This window comes from Lissotriton helveticus, chromosome 1_1, assembly GCF_964261635.1.
Source record: "Lissotriton helveticus chromosome 1_1, aLisHel1.1, whole genome shotgun sequence".
In the NCBI taxonomy this organism is placed as follows: domain Eukaryota; kingdom Metazoa; phylum Chordata; class Amphibia; order Caudata; family Salamandridae; genus Lissotriton; species Lissotriton helveticus.
Genome location: NC_136057.1, coordinates 1,058,961,346 through 1,058,980,658, shown reverse-complemented (window position 1 = coordinate 1,058,980,658; position 19,313 = coordinate 1,058,961,346). Strand labels below are relative to the sequence as shown.

Genomic DNA, 19,313 nt, shown 5'->3' with positions numbered 1-19,313 from the left:
TCAGGACCTTCATACATTCCATGGAAGCTGCCTCACAGATTCTGGCTGACTGTCTTCTAGGAAGATAAAGATTTGCTTTTTGAGAGGGATCTGCAGTTAATTAGAAACATGTGCAATAGATGTTATGACTTTCTTTGTGGGATTTGGTATAAGGTTGGATCTACTAACGCCTGTGGTTCAGGAGATCTAAGAGATGGTTTGCAATCTTGGCTCTTATCAGTGTATCTCTGTAGGGTCCATGGAGTGGTGACAAATTTCCATTGCTGATAATTTGAGGCGTTTTATAGTAGCCGAGGAATAATTTATTCTATCTATGGTTAAAAGGACTGAGGTACTAGTCCCTGGCCACGACCAGGTGTGAACAGCTGCAGCTGGGCATGCCTTTGGCGCACCTTTTTCATGCCAGTATTTCATCTGTTCACTGGCCCTCGTTAAATAATGAGGTGGGGTAGAGAGAATAGACTACTAATCAGTTTGAATCTGTTTACACATTTATACTAAAATAGTGACAATTCCCCATAGTTTTATAAAGCAAAGTTGTGTGTGAGAAAACAGGGCTTTTTGAAGTGTGTCCCCTCTTTTTGCCCCCATTCTGACATCTAGATTCTGTTTTTTTGACTCCGATCATGCCCTGTGCTTTGCTTACCAGGCCCAGGGTCTGTGCTCTGATTAGAAGTACATGGTAATTAGGTATAATTATAATTGGTACTGTCTGTATGGTAGGGCATATAGGTTTAGAGACCCAGCAGATGTAATGCACTTGAGTGTGCACTGCTGTGTTTCTTGCTTTTTTTAAAAAAAGTCAGCCCTGATTTGCAGGCTGCTTTTAAATCAAAATTATATGCAGATTCGACCTTGGAATTAAAGGTACTTCCAAAATCTTAAACTACCCTCAATTTTACATATGGCACCCCTAAATTCTGCCCTAGGTGTCCCAAGGGTAGGGTGCAATGTTAAAATAGCAGGGACATTAGAAAACATGTTTTATATGCCAGAGTGAAAGAAAAACTGCCAATATAGTTTTTTTTTCCATTGTTGCACATTGGCTCCATAGGCTATCATACTTTAATATGTGGAATTTGCCGAGGAATAGGGTGGGAAATAATTGAATTATAATTAATTAATAATTCATTTGTAATTATTGTTAGTTATTTACTTGATAAATAATTCAGAAAATGTTTTAAATATTATTTTTTCAGTTAAGTGTGAGGTGTGGGTTGTAGGGTTTGTGGGGCTATAGGATGGGAAATAATTTAAATATAATTAATTTATAATTACATTTAAATTATTTAATTGATAATTAATTATGTTAATTGTGTAATTCATTTATTTTTAAAATATGTTTTTGGTGGGCGTTGTGGGGTTTGTAAGAGTACAGAATGGGAAGCAAATTAATTTAAATGAATTAATAATTTAGTTTTTTTGCAATTGCATAATTGATAAATAATTATTTACATTATGTAATTAATGTATTTTTTAGGTTATGTTTACCGTGCAGGTTGTGGGGTTTATAGGGTTCCAGGGTGGAAAGTAAATTAATTATAATTAATTAAGAATTAATTGAAATTATTATTAATTATATAATTGATAATTAATTTTGTACATGTAATTAAGATATGTTGTACATTATATGTTATATGCTGGTTGTTTTGTTTCTAGTGTTACAGGGTGGTAAGTTATTAAAGAAGTAATTTATTGATAATAAATGAGTACTTTATTATTAATTATTTAATTGTTAATTGTGAACATATATTTGTTAAGTTATATTTTATGACTGTATTGCTTAGCTTGTAGAGGAATTAGGGCTATGTTATTGCACTGATTGGAGTGGAAATAGTCAATTCTACCCCTCCTGAGTCCAATGCTTTCCCTACTGTTGCACAGATTGGAGTGGGAATGGTAGATTTTATCCCTTCTGAGTCCCATGCTTTCTCTACTGTTGCACATACCGGAGTGGTAATAGTACATTTTACCCCTTCTGAGCTTAATGCTTTCCCTACTGTTGCACAAACTGGAGTAGGAATAGTAAATGTTACCCCTCTGGAGTCCCACGCTTTCTCTACTGTTGCACATACCTGAGTGTGAATAGTAAATTGTAACCTTGCTGAGTCTAACACTTTCCCTACTGTTGCACAGATTGGAGTGGATAGTAAATGTTACCACACCTGAGGCCAACGCTCTCCCTACTGTAGCACTAAGTGAAGTGGGAAAAGTACATTTTACCCCTCCTGAGGCCAACGCCCTCCCTACTGTAGCACTAAGTGTAGTGGGAATAGTAAATTTGACCCCTACTGAGTCCAACACTTTCCCTACTGTTCCACAGACTGGAGTGGGAATAGTAAATGTAACTTCTCTTGAGTTTAATGCTATCTCTACTGTTGCACAGACTGGAGTGGGATTAGTAAATGTTATCCCTCCTGAATTCATTGCTTTTCCTACTGTTGCACAGACTGGAGTGGTAATAGTAAATGTTACCACTACTGAGTCCAACTCCTTACCTGTGGTTGCACAGTCTGGAGTGGGAATAGTACATTTCACCCCTACTTAGTCTACTGCTTTCCCTGCTGTTGCACTGACTGGAGTGAGAATAGTAAATCGTACCCTCTTCTGAGTCCAACGCTTTCCCGACAGTTGCACCGACTGAAGTAGGAAAAGTAAATTTTACCCCTTTGAAGTCCAACTCTTTCCCTACTGTTGCACATACAGAAGTGGCATTAGTAAATGTTATTCCTCCTGAGTCCAACGGTTTCCCGTCTGTTGCACAGTCTTGAGTGGCAATAGTAAGTTTCATGGTAAACATTGTTTACAAAGCATGCGATACATCGCCTGCCATCACAACGCGGTCATTACAACGATCGCGTTATTACATCGCAAACCATTACAGCGCAAGTTGTTACAACGACTTTCTGTAGAGGGCAGAAGGTGTTGGATTTAAAATCCAACACCTTCCCTACTGTTGCACAGACTGGAGTTGGGATAGTAAATTATACTATTCCAAAATCCACTTGTAATGGTAAGTATTATAACAACGCCTTGTAATGACCACGTTGTAATGGCATGCAGTGTATTCACATGCGTTGTAACATGGCCTATTCAAGTTTCACCCCTACTTAGTCCAATGATTTCCCTACTGTTGCACTGACTGCAGTGGGAATAGTACATTTTACCCCTTCAAAATCCAACGCTTTCTCTACTGTTGCACAGACTGAAGTGTGAATAGAATATGTATCATTCTTAGAAAATTGTGCGGTATGAGACCGGGCATAGCCTATCTTGTCATGGTTTCTTCCATTGTGACTTGCTGTAAACAAGTAATGTTTCTACCTGCCTGTACAGGTAAAGATGCAATGCTTTGGCCTTCAATAAAGCTTTCAAATGTGCAATTTGAACAGTGGTGGCCAGAATGGATCGCAGGTGGGGGTGTTCGCAGGGGAGGGCATGTTTTGTTGTGGGGGCGCAATGTCAAAAAAAGAAATAAACAAAATAAACACTTACCTTGCCACTGGGTCCCGCGTCTCTGCTCCTGCTCTCCTCTTAGGACTCGAGGAACAAGAAGCACAGGCAGGCTCCCTTGAACAATCACAACGCTGCAATGCAGCATTGTGATTGGTAAGCACGCAGCCTGCCCTGACCAATCACAACGCTGTAATTCGGCGTTGTGATTGGTCTGAGCGCCCTGGTTTGACGCTCAACCAGGGAACAGGGGACTGGGCATGTTATCCATGCAGGCTCTAATGCAGCCTATATGGAGAACAGGGAAAGGGTGCATGACTGTTTTGGGCTGCCTGAAAGGCAAACCATTCCTCCCCTGCCATGCTCCGAGAGCAAAGCAGCCCGCCAGCCCGCCCGCCTGCAAAGCAGCACAGAAACCAGTACTGACGGAAACAGAAAAAGATTATAACTCAAGGTTAATGTCATTTTATGTTTGTTTACTTTACACTGCTTAAAAGCAGTGGGGTGATGCTCCACTGCCATAGCGGAGGAGCCACCACTGACTTTGATGCCGTGAGCAGACTGAAAGCCTTACTGTTTTAGAAAGCGGTGGCCTTAATATGTGCAAAGGAGAATTTTGATCTTCAAGTTGCAAGGAACTCCTTGGAAATACAGTCGCTTTTTGCACTAATTTCCCACTGCATTTAGGAGAACTGGTTCACCACATTTTAACATGTCTAACACTGCAAGGGTAGCACACTTTTGCAAGAGCATAGGCTCTGGTTTACTTATCCCCTTCCAGACAGTCTTTGGAGCCATTTCAACATTCATACACTCAGTGCTTGAAATCATCTTTGGAAGACTTCCACTGGTCCTGCTCATTATATTTGTTCTGCTCCGCAATGGATGTCCCTTATCAAGATCACATGCAGCTGGCAATACCACATGTGCTCTTGTTCCATGAATGCTTGGAACAATACATTGGCACACTCGTGTTTCAGGAACTGAAAAAGCACTGGTTCTTGTCCTTTCTGCCTGTGTGGCTACACTGCATGCAGGCTGTATTCCACTGTCTGCTGTGCACTTTTTAGTATGCCTTGGACTTGCGTTTAGGAGCGCAGCCTGTTCAGACTCTGGACATAGAAGTACTGGTGGACCTCCTAAAGGACCATTTGTATCTCTGTCCCTTGCATTTGCCGTTGCTTCTGAAAGCAATCTACAAGCCTTCCTGGGATGCTTCTGCTCCTGGAGAACTGGATCCTGACTGTGGCCTTGCAGATTCCCTCCTGGCTGTGGTTACTCCTTCAGTGGTTGCTGTGGGGGTAGGATGGGAACAAGTTTGCTCTATAAATCTGCCCCGAGGTGTTGCTCTGGGATCATCATCTATGGTTTCTGGGAACAAAAATGTTTTTCCTACCTCTCAAAACACATAAACAATTTGGTAGTTTCGATTGGTGGGAACTTTTTAAATCGGCCTATTTGTTTTACATTCGAAATTCCTTTTAAATTGCATTCCTTTTAAGTCTGATGTATAATCGCTTTATATTTTTAATTATGACTTTCTGAATGCATTGGTTTTCACACACTGTGATTGCCTTTTAAAACTTTTAACGACTTTTATATAGATATATGTATCACGTAGAATTGCTCTGGACTACTTTTTATTAGGGTTGGATAGCATTAGCCAACTTACATCCAAGGAGTGGGTGTTCCATGGCTGGATTAGGCCACAGAAGAAATACTGCCATTTTACATGCACACATTTCTTAAGATGCCTTCTGTTCTACACAATGACTTTTGACACACATTTGCCTGCATGACAGTGCCGGATTAGTTTCTCTGAAACTACATTGCTTACATTTCCACATAAAAGTACACTTTCATTATACCTTGAACATTTAGTGCAAGGCCTGAACAAACATTGTGCAAATGTTGTTGTTTGTTATTTGCCTGTCAATCAATCAATCAATCATAGCATTTGTAAAGCGCACTACTCACCCGCGAGGGTCTCAAGGCGCTGGGGGTGTCACAGGAGGATAAACAATGACAACCTGGCTGAGGCCTCGACACGGAAGCATGGAATATATATACACAGGCATTTCCGTGTTCAAATCAGAGGAGCACTCGGCAATCACTGCAAGGTTGCTGTTGTCGGAGTCTCAGCCCAGCTGATTCCTATTTTCCCTCTGCAAGGAGGGATGCGCAACTTGTGACCAAGACACGGACATGAACACATACATCCACAGGTAATGAGGAGATAGATCATCCAGTAGGGGATTTTGGCAGATCACCCACCCCAGGCAACTAGTTTAGGGAGTACCCTATATACAGTACTTATATGCCAGCATATATACACTGCCTTAGCACAATGGTGGAAGTGTTTATCCTTTTCACTGTTCTCATATTGCTAATCACTTTTATATGCTTCTGTATATTAATCATTGCAGTGCATACATTACACAAGAGTCACAATGGTTCAATAAATATTGAAATGCCCCTTTCTGTATTTCTCGTGTATCTCTCTTGGTATGCACAGGTGACTAGGTGAAAAAGTTCTAGATCTGTTACTACGATTACTACAGGAGTCAGGGTGGTCATTTTCTGAGGTTGCCCAGTCCATTTGTTACCCTCTTAAGTTTAAAAGTGCTTATGTTGGCACTGTTCGCTAGCAGGATTGTAGTTCAACATATCCTGAGGGTGTGCATGAAATTAGTTTGGCACCATCCCAATGTTTATGTTGTTCAACAAATGCACAGTTCCTACTGAGAAAGTTGAAGCCGTACAACAACTTTCTTTCTACTGCTAGTGTCAACTGAGAATTCTCCAACCTGGATCAGGCTCTACAATTATGGAATTATTTCAGAGAATGCCAAGAGAACAGAAATGGAAATCGCAGGGGCAGTAAAGGCACTTATGTGCTATATAGAGGACTAACCTGTTACTTTTCACTCTCTTGGCTTCTGCTTCAAAGATGAGATCCACAAGAGGAGGGTTATTGGACAACCATTACGCTTAAACCTATATAAGTACTCCGAGACACAGGGGCAGATGTACGACTTTTATGAATTCATAAACATTAACTGTAGTGTGTCCAGGTGGCTATGCCAGTTGCAGATTTCCATGCTTACAATTGGGAATCGACTCTCCCTCAGTGTGGAATTGTTCCTACGTTACTTATGGGGAAGCCATAACTGAAGTCCAATTGCACATTTTCGTGTTTTCCATTTTGGTCTCCAAAATCGAAAATAATTTTCTTATAGAAAAAAGCATAGCTCGTGAATAAGGTAGCAAAGAAAAGAAATATGTCATCTGTGTAAGTAAGAAAAACGTGTCTCCCAAGTGTATTTACTTGCTTTGACTTGACTCGCACAAGCATCAAGTCTTTGAGTTATCTTTTAGACCTCTGGTACGGTGGCCAGAAAAAGTCGAAATACCTTTAGTCAACTATCAAATCACATCCTCTTCTAAACAAATGTTAAGATCATTATTGTTTTTTCAATTAAATGTCAATAAACACTTTCACTTTAAATTTTACATGATGTGAGATATGGAAGTGCAGAGAGAAATGTGGGAATCAACAGTGCTTAAAATGTATAAAACTGCAGATTACAAATTTTGAGGTAAATTCTCCAGTTTATTATAAAAGCAATCAGGAATAATTTATACAATTTGAACTTTTCTCTTTGTTGTATGACTTTTGTGGATATGTAACTAGGAAGATGGGAAAAGCTTATTGTTCAAACTAATGCAACAAGGAGGCAAGTCAAACAGGCTGCATATTGGAACAAGAAGTCCTTGGTAGGAATCTTAGGGGCATAGTCTCAAGAAAGTGTGATAACTACCGCAAAATTAGCTTAACGCAACTCTTCACATCGCAGTCTATCGCAGGAAAATAACACCGTGTTAACGTGGTATTCCCAACACGTCGGTACCGTGCAATAGTCTCACGACAAGGCGTCAAATAAACACATTAAAATCAACGTGATGCCGTAATAACGCAAAGCTCAAACGCAGAAATAGTAGCGATGATGCCAATCGCGATACAAAAATCATCGAAAACCAGCCACAGGCCTGCAATTCCCACTGGTCATGCGGGAAAATTCACTATAAAAGTAGAAAAAAAATATACAAACAAAAGCCAAACAACAGCGAAGCACAATGGAGGTAGCCAGAGCAAGTACAGAGGACAACCAGAACCCCACAAGCCTCCCGGAGGACCAGTCTGGGACCTTGGGTCAGGGAAGGGCAAGGAGAAGAAGAGTAGGAAGAAGCAGTTCAGTCCGCAGGACAACAAGATCCTGATAACGGCGGTGGTGGACCACCATCAACTACTGTTCGTCACCTCCACTGCGTCACTGGCAATGAAAAATGGAATATGGCAGACCATCGTGGACAAGGCGAATGCAGTCGGAGTGCTGAAGAGGTCAATGGAAGAGGTCAAGAGTTTCTGGAATGATGTGCGGTGCAAAACCAAGCAGAAACTCGCAAACAATCGGAAGGCAGCAATGCAGACTGGAGGTGAGAGTCCAACGCCACAGGAGGAGCTGGATGAGATGCAGGAAATGGTGTCCACAGTCATCAGTAAGGAGACGGTGGCAGGAGTTGGGGACCCGGACACTGCTCAACATGTCCAGACACAACAGCAACAGGGTGAGTAATGGCCAGGGACTGGGGGGACGGGGGAAAATGGGCACAATGGCACACATGCACAATTAAGCACATCTGCAGACAAACCATGCCCCAGACCCCAAACTCCCACCAAGAGACCAATGCATACAAGTATGCAACATCTCAGCACTGCATAAGCACAGACGCCAGATGCACACCACATGTAAGGGATAAGGGGCAGCTAAATCAGAGCTGCAGGGGCGACTCCCACAAACCTGCGGCACACACAGATTACATGCAGAGCACATCAACATTGACAACGATGTGGTACAAACCGCAACACATCCACAACAGAACAGAGGACACAACTGGTGCCGCATGTGCGTTGAAATTGGCCAATCACATGTAGCATTGCAGGGAAATGTGAGTTGACAATGTACAAATACAAACATCCATCCGTGATGTTGTCGGAATGTCCACTGTCCCGCATCAAATAGGCAGCTCTCCCCAAACAGTCACAATGTACACTGTCAAGCAGTCTGAATGTAAACATGTACAATGTGTCAACATACATGTGAACGCAATCTTAAAATGTATCTCCCCTTCACATTGCAGGGAGAAATCCAACACCTCCTGCAGAGCAGGCCGAACCTCTCTTCTCTGATGATGAAGAGGACCACTACACCTTTGACTCTGACGCCCTCCAACAGCTCGTGGAGAGCCTCTGCAGCCCACTTCCAGGAACAGGGCAGCTCAGCTGCAACGAGGAGAACCCACCCCCTGCACAGAACACATAGTAGGCAGCACCCACCACCACAGCTGCCTCCGAGGACCCCCACGACGAACACATGGCCTTCCAACGCTGTGTATTGGGGTGCCAGGAGAAGCTGGCTGAACAGATGCAGGTGGGGTTTGACTGCATGGCAGGCAAAGTACACACCATACGTGGGTGTCTAAGTCCCATCAGGGACCACTCACAGTCCCTAACAGACACCCACAGTTTGCTCCATGCTCTCCAACGAACCATGGCTGACATCGCTAGAGTCCTGACTCTGCGACAAGAATGACTGTCTAGTCAGAGTGCCTCCAGCGAACTCACCTCAGAGTTGGGACACATGCGGAGGATCATGGAGAACATGGAGTGGACGCAGGTGGAAAGAGTGGCTGCCATGGCTGAACACCAGCGAGAGGTAGCTGGGTCCCTCAATGCCTTAAAGACCCTCCTCATGGCATTGCGGACACAAGGCCTGCCGCTGATGCAACTGTATTGACTTTGGCATTCATGTCTCTGGAAACTGTTTCAGATAAGTGACCTGGGGGACTGCAGTGTATACCGGCACGTGGTTGGAGACACATCGGTGGCAGCAGGTGAGCAGTGAGGCCTGGGTCTGCAGTGTCGGCACTCTCTCTCCCTCTCTTTCTCTCTTTCTTTATCCCTCTCTCTCACTCTCTCCCTCTCTTTCTCTCACTCTCCCTCTCTCTCTCTTTCTCACTCTCTCTTTCTCTCTCTGTCTCTCCCTCTCTTTCCCATCTTATCTATATCTCTCTTTCGCTCTCTCTCTCTGTACTTTGACAAGCGCATGACTCACCTTCTTATCTAGATTTCTGTCTTGCAGGCTGTGACTTACAGAATGTCCTGAGAAGACCCGCCATGACGCATCAGAATTGTTGTTTTGTGTTTATCCTGTAATAAACATATTATTTGGATATTATGAGATGAATGTATGATGTCCCTTCTTCTGACCACACATGTACGTTAGGTGTTGTGATTGTGCAACTTCAGGCGAATTATTTGGATCTTGATTTCGTAGAGTTGATGTGCAATATCTTTGTCCGAAGGGGGGGGGGGGTGCCCGGGGAAGTACCCTCGGTGGGAGGGGTGTCCTGGGGGTGGTGGCGATGGGTGTTGTTTCCCTATTGGGGCGCCGGCTGCATGTTCAGTTGCTCCAGGGCTTCTGTTGTTCTTCCTGTGTGGCTATGAGCTGTGCTCCCTTGTCTGGTGACGGTTGTCGTCCGACTTTACACCAGGTAAGAGCAGGTGTTTAAATCCTGCTGCTGACACGCCTTATCAAATGTTTTGTGATCTTATCGCCGATCTGGCTGGTCATTGAGAATGTTGTGGAGTGGTGTTGTCGCGGCTTTTTGCCCGGGAATGCCTACTCTGCATATCATTAGTGTTAGTTGCCGGGGTCATCTGTCATTTTTGAAAATAAAACTTTGAAAATTTGTAGACAGCAACATTATCAAGGGAATGTTCAAACAGTAAAGTGCAGTGAAATCATAAAACAGTGTAAATGAGTGGAGGTTGTAGATTTGTATGACAGAGTAATACATGCTACACTCCCCATGTATTGGCAGAGGGCTGGGCAGGGGCCTGGAACTAGGGCCGAGATCCATTTCCCAAGATGATTTTACTGGCCCAATTTGTGGCCCCTGCTTGTAGATTAGTGGAACAGAATTACAAACAGGAATTGGAATCTGCCCAGTGCTTAATTTGTGCCGGTGCTTGCCGGTGCTTAGCACCGGCACCTAATTATCAGGGCCGGGTCTACAGTGAGTCATGCACTAAGTGTACGTCAGTTACAGTAATTGTTTACAATGAGTTATTATGGGCCTCGTGGCACTGGCACAGCACAGAGCGTGTGTGCTGTTGGCTGCTCTAAGTGCTGCTCAGGGTCACTTAGTTACCCGTACTGCCGGTTGTGTTTGAGATCATGATGACTGATGTAAAACTTACTGTCTTAATGGTGACGACACACCGATTCTCAATTTCCATCTCTCTCCTCACACTCTAGTTTACTGACAAGACTTCCGGGCCGGCTGGGCTGGTCTTCTTCTGCGGGGGTTGGGTTTGGGCGGTGCACGACAGAGGCAGCAACGCGTGCGCAGATTTTGCAAATGAATGCGCGCGCATTCACTGCTTAAATTTCGCCACGGCACGCCCCAGCATACCCGCACGGCCGCACCTCGTCCTGCTCACCAACGAGTAGCTGGTGGTTGAGCTTAAACGCCGCCATTCAAAGTAGCGGGAGTTGGACCAGGAGGACTTTGAGGTTGGCTGACTGACTCGGTGGAGTAGACTACTGCTGCAGTACGCTCACCAGGTGAGGGCCGGCGAGGCATGCCCTGGGGTAGGCCAGCGGCCTAATCATCATAATTTAAATACCTAAATAAAGCTGGGCAGGTCAGGTGGCAGGCAGGCCGCAGGCGCCGTGATTACTGGTTTACTTTTCTTTTTATCACTATGTTTCAGGGCTTAATTTGTGCCAGTGCTTGAGGATCTGATGATCATGAGTGGCCGCGGGCCAAAGTTTGATCATCATGATTATGTTGCCAGTAGTGCAGTGGCTTGTGGCTATTGTTGCGCAGTTGCCTGGATGGATCAGTACTGGGCTGGCCCTGGAATGGATCTCAGTTTCGGTTCAGACTCAGCAAATCTACGGGGGATGGGGATGTGCGCGGCAAGCAGTGTGCGCAAATCTTTTCACCCTGCAATATGCGCGCATTTGCTGCTTTGCCATACCCCAGCATGCCCGCACTGTCTCACGCTCTGAGGCTCACACCAGTCACCACCATCTACCGACCCATTGTAGCCAGCCAGCCGCCGAGATTTTGTTATGTCACTTGTTGTGCAAGGTTCACAATATGTTAAAAGAAGGGTCCCCCATGCCTTCTCCCCTCCACACTCCCCAATGCCACCCTTCCTGCCACCTGCCTTCTAATCCAGTGCCAGCTGCACCAGGCCGTGCCCCATTATTTCTCACTCCAACAGGGCCCAGTGGAAAATGCGGCCTACTTTTATGGTAAATCGGTAATGACACACTCAGGGTCCAGCCACATGTAACTGCGCACAATCTCGGGGAGCAGTCACTGGTGGGCGTGGCGCGGCTTCACAAGAGTTGTGGTAAATACATTCATCCCCGAGGGACTCTGAAAACAGATTATCAGGACTTTCCTGAACATAAAGGAAGGTAGTTATTATGCGCACATATTTCTGGGTAAGAAATCCAATGTCCGGTCCGGGGCAAAAATAAATATGTATTTGTAATTTTTGCTTGTTGAGGTATTTCTGATATGAGGCGGGCAAGGGGGGACACCCACCTTCACTGGTGAATTATTTGAGTAGGCAGCTCGTCTGGGTTGCTTTTTTTGCTTTGTAGGTTATACAACCATGAACCATCATTTCACTTGCTGCTACCCGGCCTCAACTCACCATTCGTGCTACTCTCATGCTAATGAATGATTGAAGTGCGCCAGCGGTGCCTGGACCCGTGTGCACTTGTCCAAGTCCAGCCTGAGTCACGTGTGCCCTCTTCGCACCATGGCCCATCTGTCCAACCTCACCCCCGCACATGCTCCGGGTCTGCAGGTGAGCACTGGCCAATCAGGGACCCCCGTTCTACTTAAAACATCCATACAACCCAAATATGCGCTTAAAAAAAATGGGTTGTATTTATCTACATAGACATTCGTTCGCTTTCATATCCACTTTAACCTTGTCAAACACATTATAAATACAATCTTGCTAAATCAACATTATTCTCATGAAGAAATGTATTTACATCTGACTAAAACAGATGAGGCCAGCGCTGCCCCCACTCAGAGGGCTCCGTGGTTATCTGTATGGCAATCATAAGTGCAGGTGTAACGCACGCGCACGACCCTTAAAATGATCGGGTAAGATTCCAATCCTGCTTCGTGCTTGAGGGCCAAGACTTGAAGTGAACATCCTCACTCTGGGGATCGACCACAGGCGACAGTCAGTAGACGCTCACCCTGGACCCAATCCCGCTTTTTGGCCGGTGGGTTCTCGGTTTGGGGACACAGGGGTCAGCACTCAGCAGACTCCCGTGGAGTGCCACGGAAACTGCCAACTCCCCCCTCAGGGGGCCGCACTGGGAGGCACCACTGCATGCAGGGACTTCAGGTCTCGAGCTCCGGGATGTGACGTTCCCAAGACCCAGTAGCACTGATTAATTGACAGCTGGAGCAGAACTGACTATTGACCCTGCAGTCTCTACAACCATGAAGGACATGTCCACATTCATAGCATACATGAATTATTAATTACAAAATTCATAAAAACACTTCGAGAACGCCGCTATCCAAGAGCAAATGTAAAGGAAAGTGGCCAGGGTGGGCAGGTTGATTACAGCGGCCCAGTCATGGAGGTAAAGAGGGTGAACGCCAAACACCCCAGAGGGCTTCACAAACCTCCGACCGCAGCCCGGGTTATGAAAAAGGGTTATTACTGCTCTGGCTCTGACCCGTTCCTGCTTTCCTTCCTAGTTTCACAAACACCTTGCCATCTGTAGGACTGCAAAGAAGCACCACCCTGGAGTGTGATGTGAAAAGTGAGAGTATTGTGCTGCAACCATTCAAAGCTGCACCTTTGTATGTTTGTGGTATTTCTGTAGTGCGTGTGTTGCCAAGACAGTGGACGAAGCTGTGACTGCTTGAAAGGTAGTACAGGGTTATATATCTGCTGCAAAGATCTTTACCATGCAGATCAAAAAGTGCATATAATGTAAAATAGGTCAGTGTGTTACTGCTTCTGTTGGAGAGATCCTTTTGTTGATGTTATTCAGTTTATCTGTTTAGAGTGTTTTCACAACATTTTGGTTTCTTTTGACACATAAGCTATGTAAAAGTTGTACCTTAGAACTCATAGACTCTGTTAAAAATGACATACCGTACCCCAGTATTGTCATTTCCCAAAATCAGCACACACAGCACTGAAATTGTCCCTTTTCAATGCATTAGTGATTTTAGCTCATTTATTCCAAAATTGTGCTTTAAATGCAATTTTGAGTTCATCTTTTTCAAAGTGGATGAGGGGGGGGAACCTCCCATCAAAACCTTACTATGAGGAAGGCTCCCTTACTGAAACTCGGACCAGGTTAGGTGTATATTACATCTGACTTTTAGCAGTGCCAGTTGAAGATATGGGTGGAGCTAATATAGTAAGTGGGTGGAGCCAGTGGAGGAAGTGGGTGGGGCCAGAGAAAAATAGGTGTGGCCTCCGACAAGCATTTGAGCACCTGCACTTCATATTTTACAAATTAAGCACTGAATCTGCCTAACTCGTAATCAGAACACAGATACCCAGGTAGGCCATCAATAGATTGCTTGGAAGGTCGCCAATATAAATTCAGATGTCAGTTGTGATCACACAAACATGGTCTAGCCTTTAATAATCACTTTTTGTTATGCTAGCTCTGTATTGAGATTACTAGATTACACACTGTAACATTGTTAGCCTTGGTTATGAATGTTATTTTTCCCAGAACTAGGTATCCAAAAGAATTTGAAATTAAACTTTTTTCATACATATTTTATGGATATATGTTGCTGTCTACAAATTTTCAAGGTTTTATTAACAAAAATGACTAAGTGTAAAAACTAAGATTCCTACCAAAGACTTCTTGTTCCAATATGCAGCCTGTTTGACTTATGTTGCCTCCTTGTTGCATTAGTTTGACCAATAAGCTTTTTCTCACCTTCCTAGTTACATATCCACAAAAGTCTTACGACAAAGAGGAACGTTTAAATTGCATAAATTATTCATGTTTGCTTTCATAATAAGCTGGGGAATTTACCTCAAAATTCGTAATTTGACATTTTATAAATTTTAAGCACTGTTGATTCTCACATCTCTCTCTCCACTTCCATGTCTCCCATTGTGTAAAATTGAAAGTGAAAGTGTTGATCAACATTGAATTGGAAAAATAATAATGATCTTAAACCGTACTTGCATACCATTTTTTTGATAAATACATTTCTTAAATCAAAAGGAATTATTTGTACATGGTCTTTGGGTGCGTTACTATTGTTCTAGCACCCTTTCTTTCTTACCTCTCTGTTATTTAGGAACCCCCAAACCCAAACTCACCCTGAACCCTAAAATTGCCCTGGGCACCCCAAAACCCAAACAAACCCTGAACCCTAAAAATAACCCTGCACCCCAAAAGCCAAACACACCCTGAACCCTAAAAATACCCCTGCACCCTAAAACCGAATCTCACCCTGAACCCTAAAATTACCCTTGGCACCCCAACACCCAAACAAACCCTGAACCCTAAAAATGTCCCGTTACCCCAAAACCCAAACTCACCCTGAACCCTAAAAATACCCCTGCACCCCAAAACCCAATATCACCCTGAACCCTAAAATTGCACTGGGCACCCCAAACCCCTAGCCCATCCTGAACCCTAACATTATCCCTGCACCCCAAAACCTAAACCCACTCTGAACCTTAAAATTACACTAGGCACCCCAAAACCCTAACCCACCCTGAACCCTAAAATTCCCCTGCACCCCAAAACCTAATCCCACCCTGAACCTAAAATCACACTGGGCACCCCAAAACCAAAACCCACCCTGAACCCTAAAATTATGTTGTGAAACCCAAGACCCAAACCCACCCTGAACTTTAAAAATACCCCTACACCCCAAAACGCACACTATATATTGAAACTACCCTGGGCACCCCAGAACCCAACCCCCCTCTGAACCCTAAAAATACCCCTACACCCCAAAACCCTAATTCACCACAAAACCTAAACCCACACTTTACCTCAAAATTACCCAGGGCACCCCAAAACCCATTCAAACCTTGAACTCTAAAATGTGCCCATTCACCCCAAAATCCAAACGTACCCTAAACCCTAAAATTGCCCCTGCAACATAAAACGCAAACCCACCCTAAACCCTAAAATTACCCTAGGCACCCCAAAACAAAAACAAAGCCTGAACCTTAAAATTAACCTTCGCACCCTAAAACATATACCCCTACAACCAAAAACCAAAACCCTATAGTTACCTTTTACTTACATATAACATACATATGCATTTGCCATTTATGCCTTTACAACGAAATTTGTTGTAAAATCATGCATGGTAAATGCATATAGATTGTAAAATGCCATCCGTTGTAAAGGCATTGCGGAGTAATGGTAGTTGCGTTGTTATGGTATGCGTTGTGATGGTATGCGGGGTGATGGTAGTCGTTGTAAAACATTTGTTGTAATGGGTATTTACCATATTTTATTATTATATTGAGGTAGAGAAAAGTTTGCAGGAAAGTGTGTGTGCGTGTATCATCAATATGTGGACTGGTATTTTTTATGTATTGTAAAAATGCAATTCGTGAAACTCAGCAAATACTTATTTGGATGTGTTTAATGTGATCATTGTGTCTTTCTGAATTAAGGTATGAAGAATTGCTTGAAGTGCCCAGAAGATGAATGGTCCAGTCTTCAAAGGGATACATGCAATAAAAAACCCACAGAGTTTCTCAGTTACGATGAGGCCCTTGGTGCACTATTAGCTGTCATTGCCATCATCTTAGTTCTAACAACAGCCTTAGTGCTCATTATATTTCTCAGGCACAGGGAGACTCCAACAGTCCGAGCCAATAACCGAACCCTCAGCTACCTCATCCTCATTTCCCTCATCCTCTGCTTCCTCTGCCCCCTACTATTCATTGGGAGGCCTGAGAACAGGAGCTGCATTTTCCGTCAGATGGTCTTTGGCGTTGTTTTCTCACTTTGTGAAGCTTGTATCTTGGCTAAAACGTTGATAGTTGTTCTCGCCTTTAAAGCTAGGGAGCCAAACTGTAAATACAAGAGCTGGCTGCCAGTCAAGATTCCTTCATTAGTGATTGTACTGTGTCTATCCGCACAGTTGATACTGTGTGTGACATGGTTACTGTCATCACCACCTTTCCTGGAATTCAATAGCACGGATTCTGTAGAGAAGATCTTCCTGGAATGTAACGAAAACTCAAAGACTGCTTTCTACTGTATGCTGGGGTTCTTGAGTTTCCTGGCCTGTCTCAGCTTTTTTGTGGCTTTTAAGGCAAGAAATCTACCTGATCGTTTCAATGAAACCAAATGGATCACTTTCAGCATGATGATCTTCCTCAGTGTCTGGCTATCCTTCCTTCCTGCCTACCTCAACACAAAGGGAAAGTACATGGTGTCTGTGGAAATATTTGCTATTCTCTCTTCTAGTGCTGCAGTTCTTGTTTGTATGTTTTTGCCCAAGTGTTGCACTGTACTTTTAAAACGTGAAATAAATACTAAAAAATATCTGACTGTAAAAAAAGAAACATCAAAGCTAAAATAAATAATTATCAGTGGCGTCACTGGGGTTGGTGTCACCCGGTGCGGGTAACTCATGGTGTCACCCCCTCACGACTTACCGCATGGACCACCTCTGTCGGAAATGTACGGCGCTAGGTACTGACTTACTCCCTCTAGCTCCCTCTCTCTGTCTAGTTCACTCTACCTCCCTCTCTCCGTCTTACTCCTTCTAGCTCCCTCTGGTTCCCTCTCTCTCTGTCTTACTCCCTCTAGCTCCCTCTCTCTGTCTTGCTCCCTCTAGCTCCCTCTCTTACTCCTTCTAGCTCCATCTCTCTGTCTTACTCCCTCTAGCTCCCTCTCCCTCTGTCTTACTCCCTCTAGCTCCCTCTCTCTGTCTTACTCCCTCTAGCTCCTGCTCTCTCTCCCTTACTCCCTCTAGCTCCCACTCTCTCTCTTACTCCCTCTAGCTCCCTCTCTCTCTCTTACTCCCTCTAGCTCCCTCTCTCTCTTGCTCCCTCTAGCTCCCTCTCTCTGTTTTACTCCCTCTAGCTCCCTCTCTCTCTCTGTCTTGCTCCCTCTAGCTCCTTCTCTCTGTCTTACTCCCTCTAGCTTCCTCTCTCTCTGTCTTACTCCCTCTAGCCCCCTCTCTCTTACTCCCTCTAGCTCCCTCTCTCTCTCTTACTCCCTCTAGCCCCCTCTCTCTCTGCCTTGCTCCCTCTAGCTCTCTCTCTCTGTCTTACTCCCTCTAGCTCCCTCTCACTCTGTCTTGCTCCCTATAGCTCCCTCTCTCTCTCTCTTACTCCCTCTAGCTCCCTCTCTCTGTCTAGCGCCCTCTAGCTCACTCTCTCTGTCTTACTCCCTCTAGCTCCCTCTCTCTGTCTAGCTCCCTCTCTCTCTGTCTAGCTCCCTCTCTCTCTGTCTTTCTCACTCTAGCTCCCTCTCTCTGTCTTACTCCCTCTAGCTCCCACTCTCTCTGTCTTACTCTCTCTAGCTCCCTCTCTCTGTCTTACTCTCTCTAGCTCCCTCTCTCTGTCTTACTCCCTCTAGCTCCCTCTCTCTCTCTGTCTTGCTCCCTCTAGCTCCCTCTCTCGTATTCCCTCTAGCTCCCTCTCTCTCTGTCTTGATCCCTCTAGCTCCCTCTCTATCTTACTTCCTCTAGATTTACTCCAGCAAGACAATCATGCCCTCCCACCGAACACATGTAGCTCCTTCCACCGGCGCCCTGACATCCAGCACACAATGCTGAGGCCTACTTCCCCCTGTTGAAGTAACCCCCAACGACCCTATTCTCCCCATTATAAAGAGCAGCCAGGGGCATGACGCACAATTCAAGTCTGTGACCCCCGTCTACCCACCATTTCTCAGTCGAGACAGTTGCCCAGACAGACTGCCAAATAAAAGTGCAGTGGAGCTCTTAGAGAAGCCCCTAACAAGCCAGGAGCGCTAGCGGCCCCCTGTCCTGAGCCCTATGCCACAGCCGTAAAACAATCTGTCACAATAAATATACTCGTATCTCATTCCCTGCCAGATATTGCTATGAATCTGTCTTGGTCCCAGCGCAGGACTTTTGTTCTCCCCGCCCGTGACTTTGACCTCATTTAAATTATGAATTTAAATCCGATAGACTGCCCCACTTACCCTGCTGCTCTCCCTGGCTGGATGATTAATTAGCGTGGGCCAGAGCTCCCCCAGTACCACCTTAAGGATGAAGAGCTGGCACAGACGTGGAGACAACTGCGCGCCGTGCACCATTTAATTTAAAAAGAGACTGTGTGAGGTGCAACGACGGCGAGCGTAACCACGTAAGTGACGTAACCCGTCACATCCAAGCAAAACTGATGTATTGTGTGTTCTGGCTGCGGAGGGGGGCCCTGGAGCGCTGGGGGCCCCCCGCAACTCGTGGGCTGCGGGGGCCTGTGTTATGCCGGTGGCGACAGTAAAGGTGAGAGCAGACTCGAGGCTGCAGTGCAGATTGGTGTCACCCCTAGTGTTGGTGTCACCCGGTGCGGGCCGCACCCCCCGCACCCCCCTAGTGACGCCACTGATAATTATGAAATGATTGCTATCAAATACATATTTTTATCAGGGGCGTATCACAGGGCCCCACAGCCACCGCGGTGCGGGTGGGCCCCCAACCTCCAGGGGGCCCCGTCAGCCGAGCACTCTGGCCAGAGTGCCAGGCAGGCT

General features: G+C 45.0%; 1 protein-coding gene across 1 annotated transcript in view; it reads left to right on the top strand.

Moving 5' to 3' along the window:
- LOC144772070 (vomeronasal type-2 receptor 26-like) overlaps positions 1 to 17,171 on the top strand; it is a 61,686-nt gene extending 44,515 nt beyond the window's left edge. The window contains exon 4 of the mRNA XM_078656258.1: positions 16,253 to 17,171. Within this exon, the coding sequence (XP_078512384.1) occupies positions 16,255 to 17,169 (915 nt within the window). The 5' untranslated portion in view covers positions 16,253 to 16,254 and the 3' untranslated portion in view covers positions 17,170 to 17,171. The remainder of the gene's footprint in view (positions 1 to 16,252) is intronic.
- The last annotated feature ends 2,142 nt before the right edge of the window (positions 17,172 to 19,313 follow it).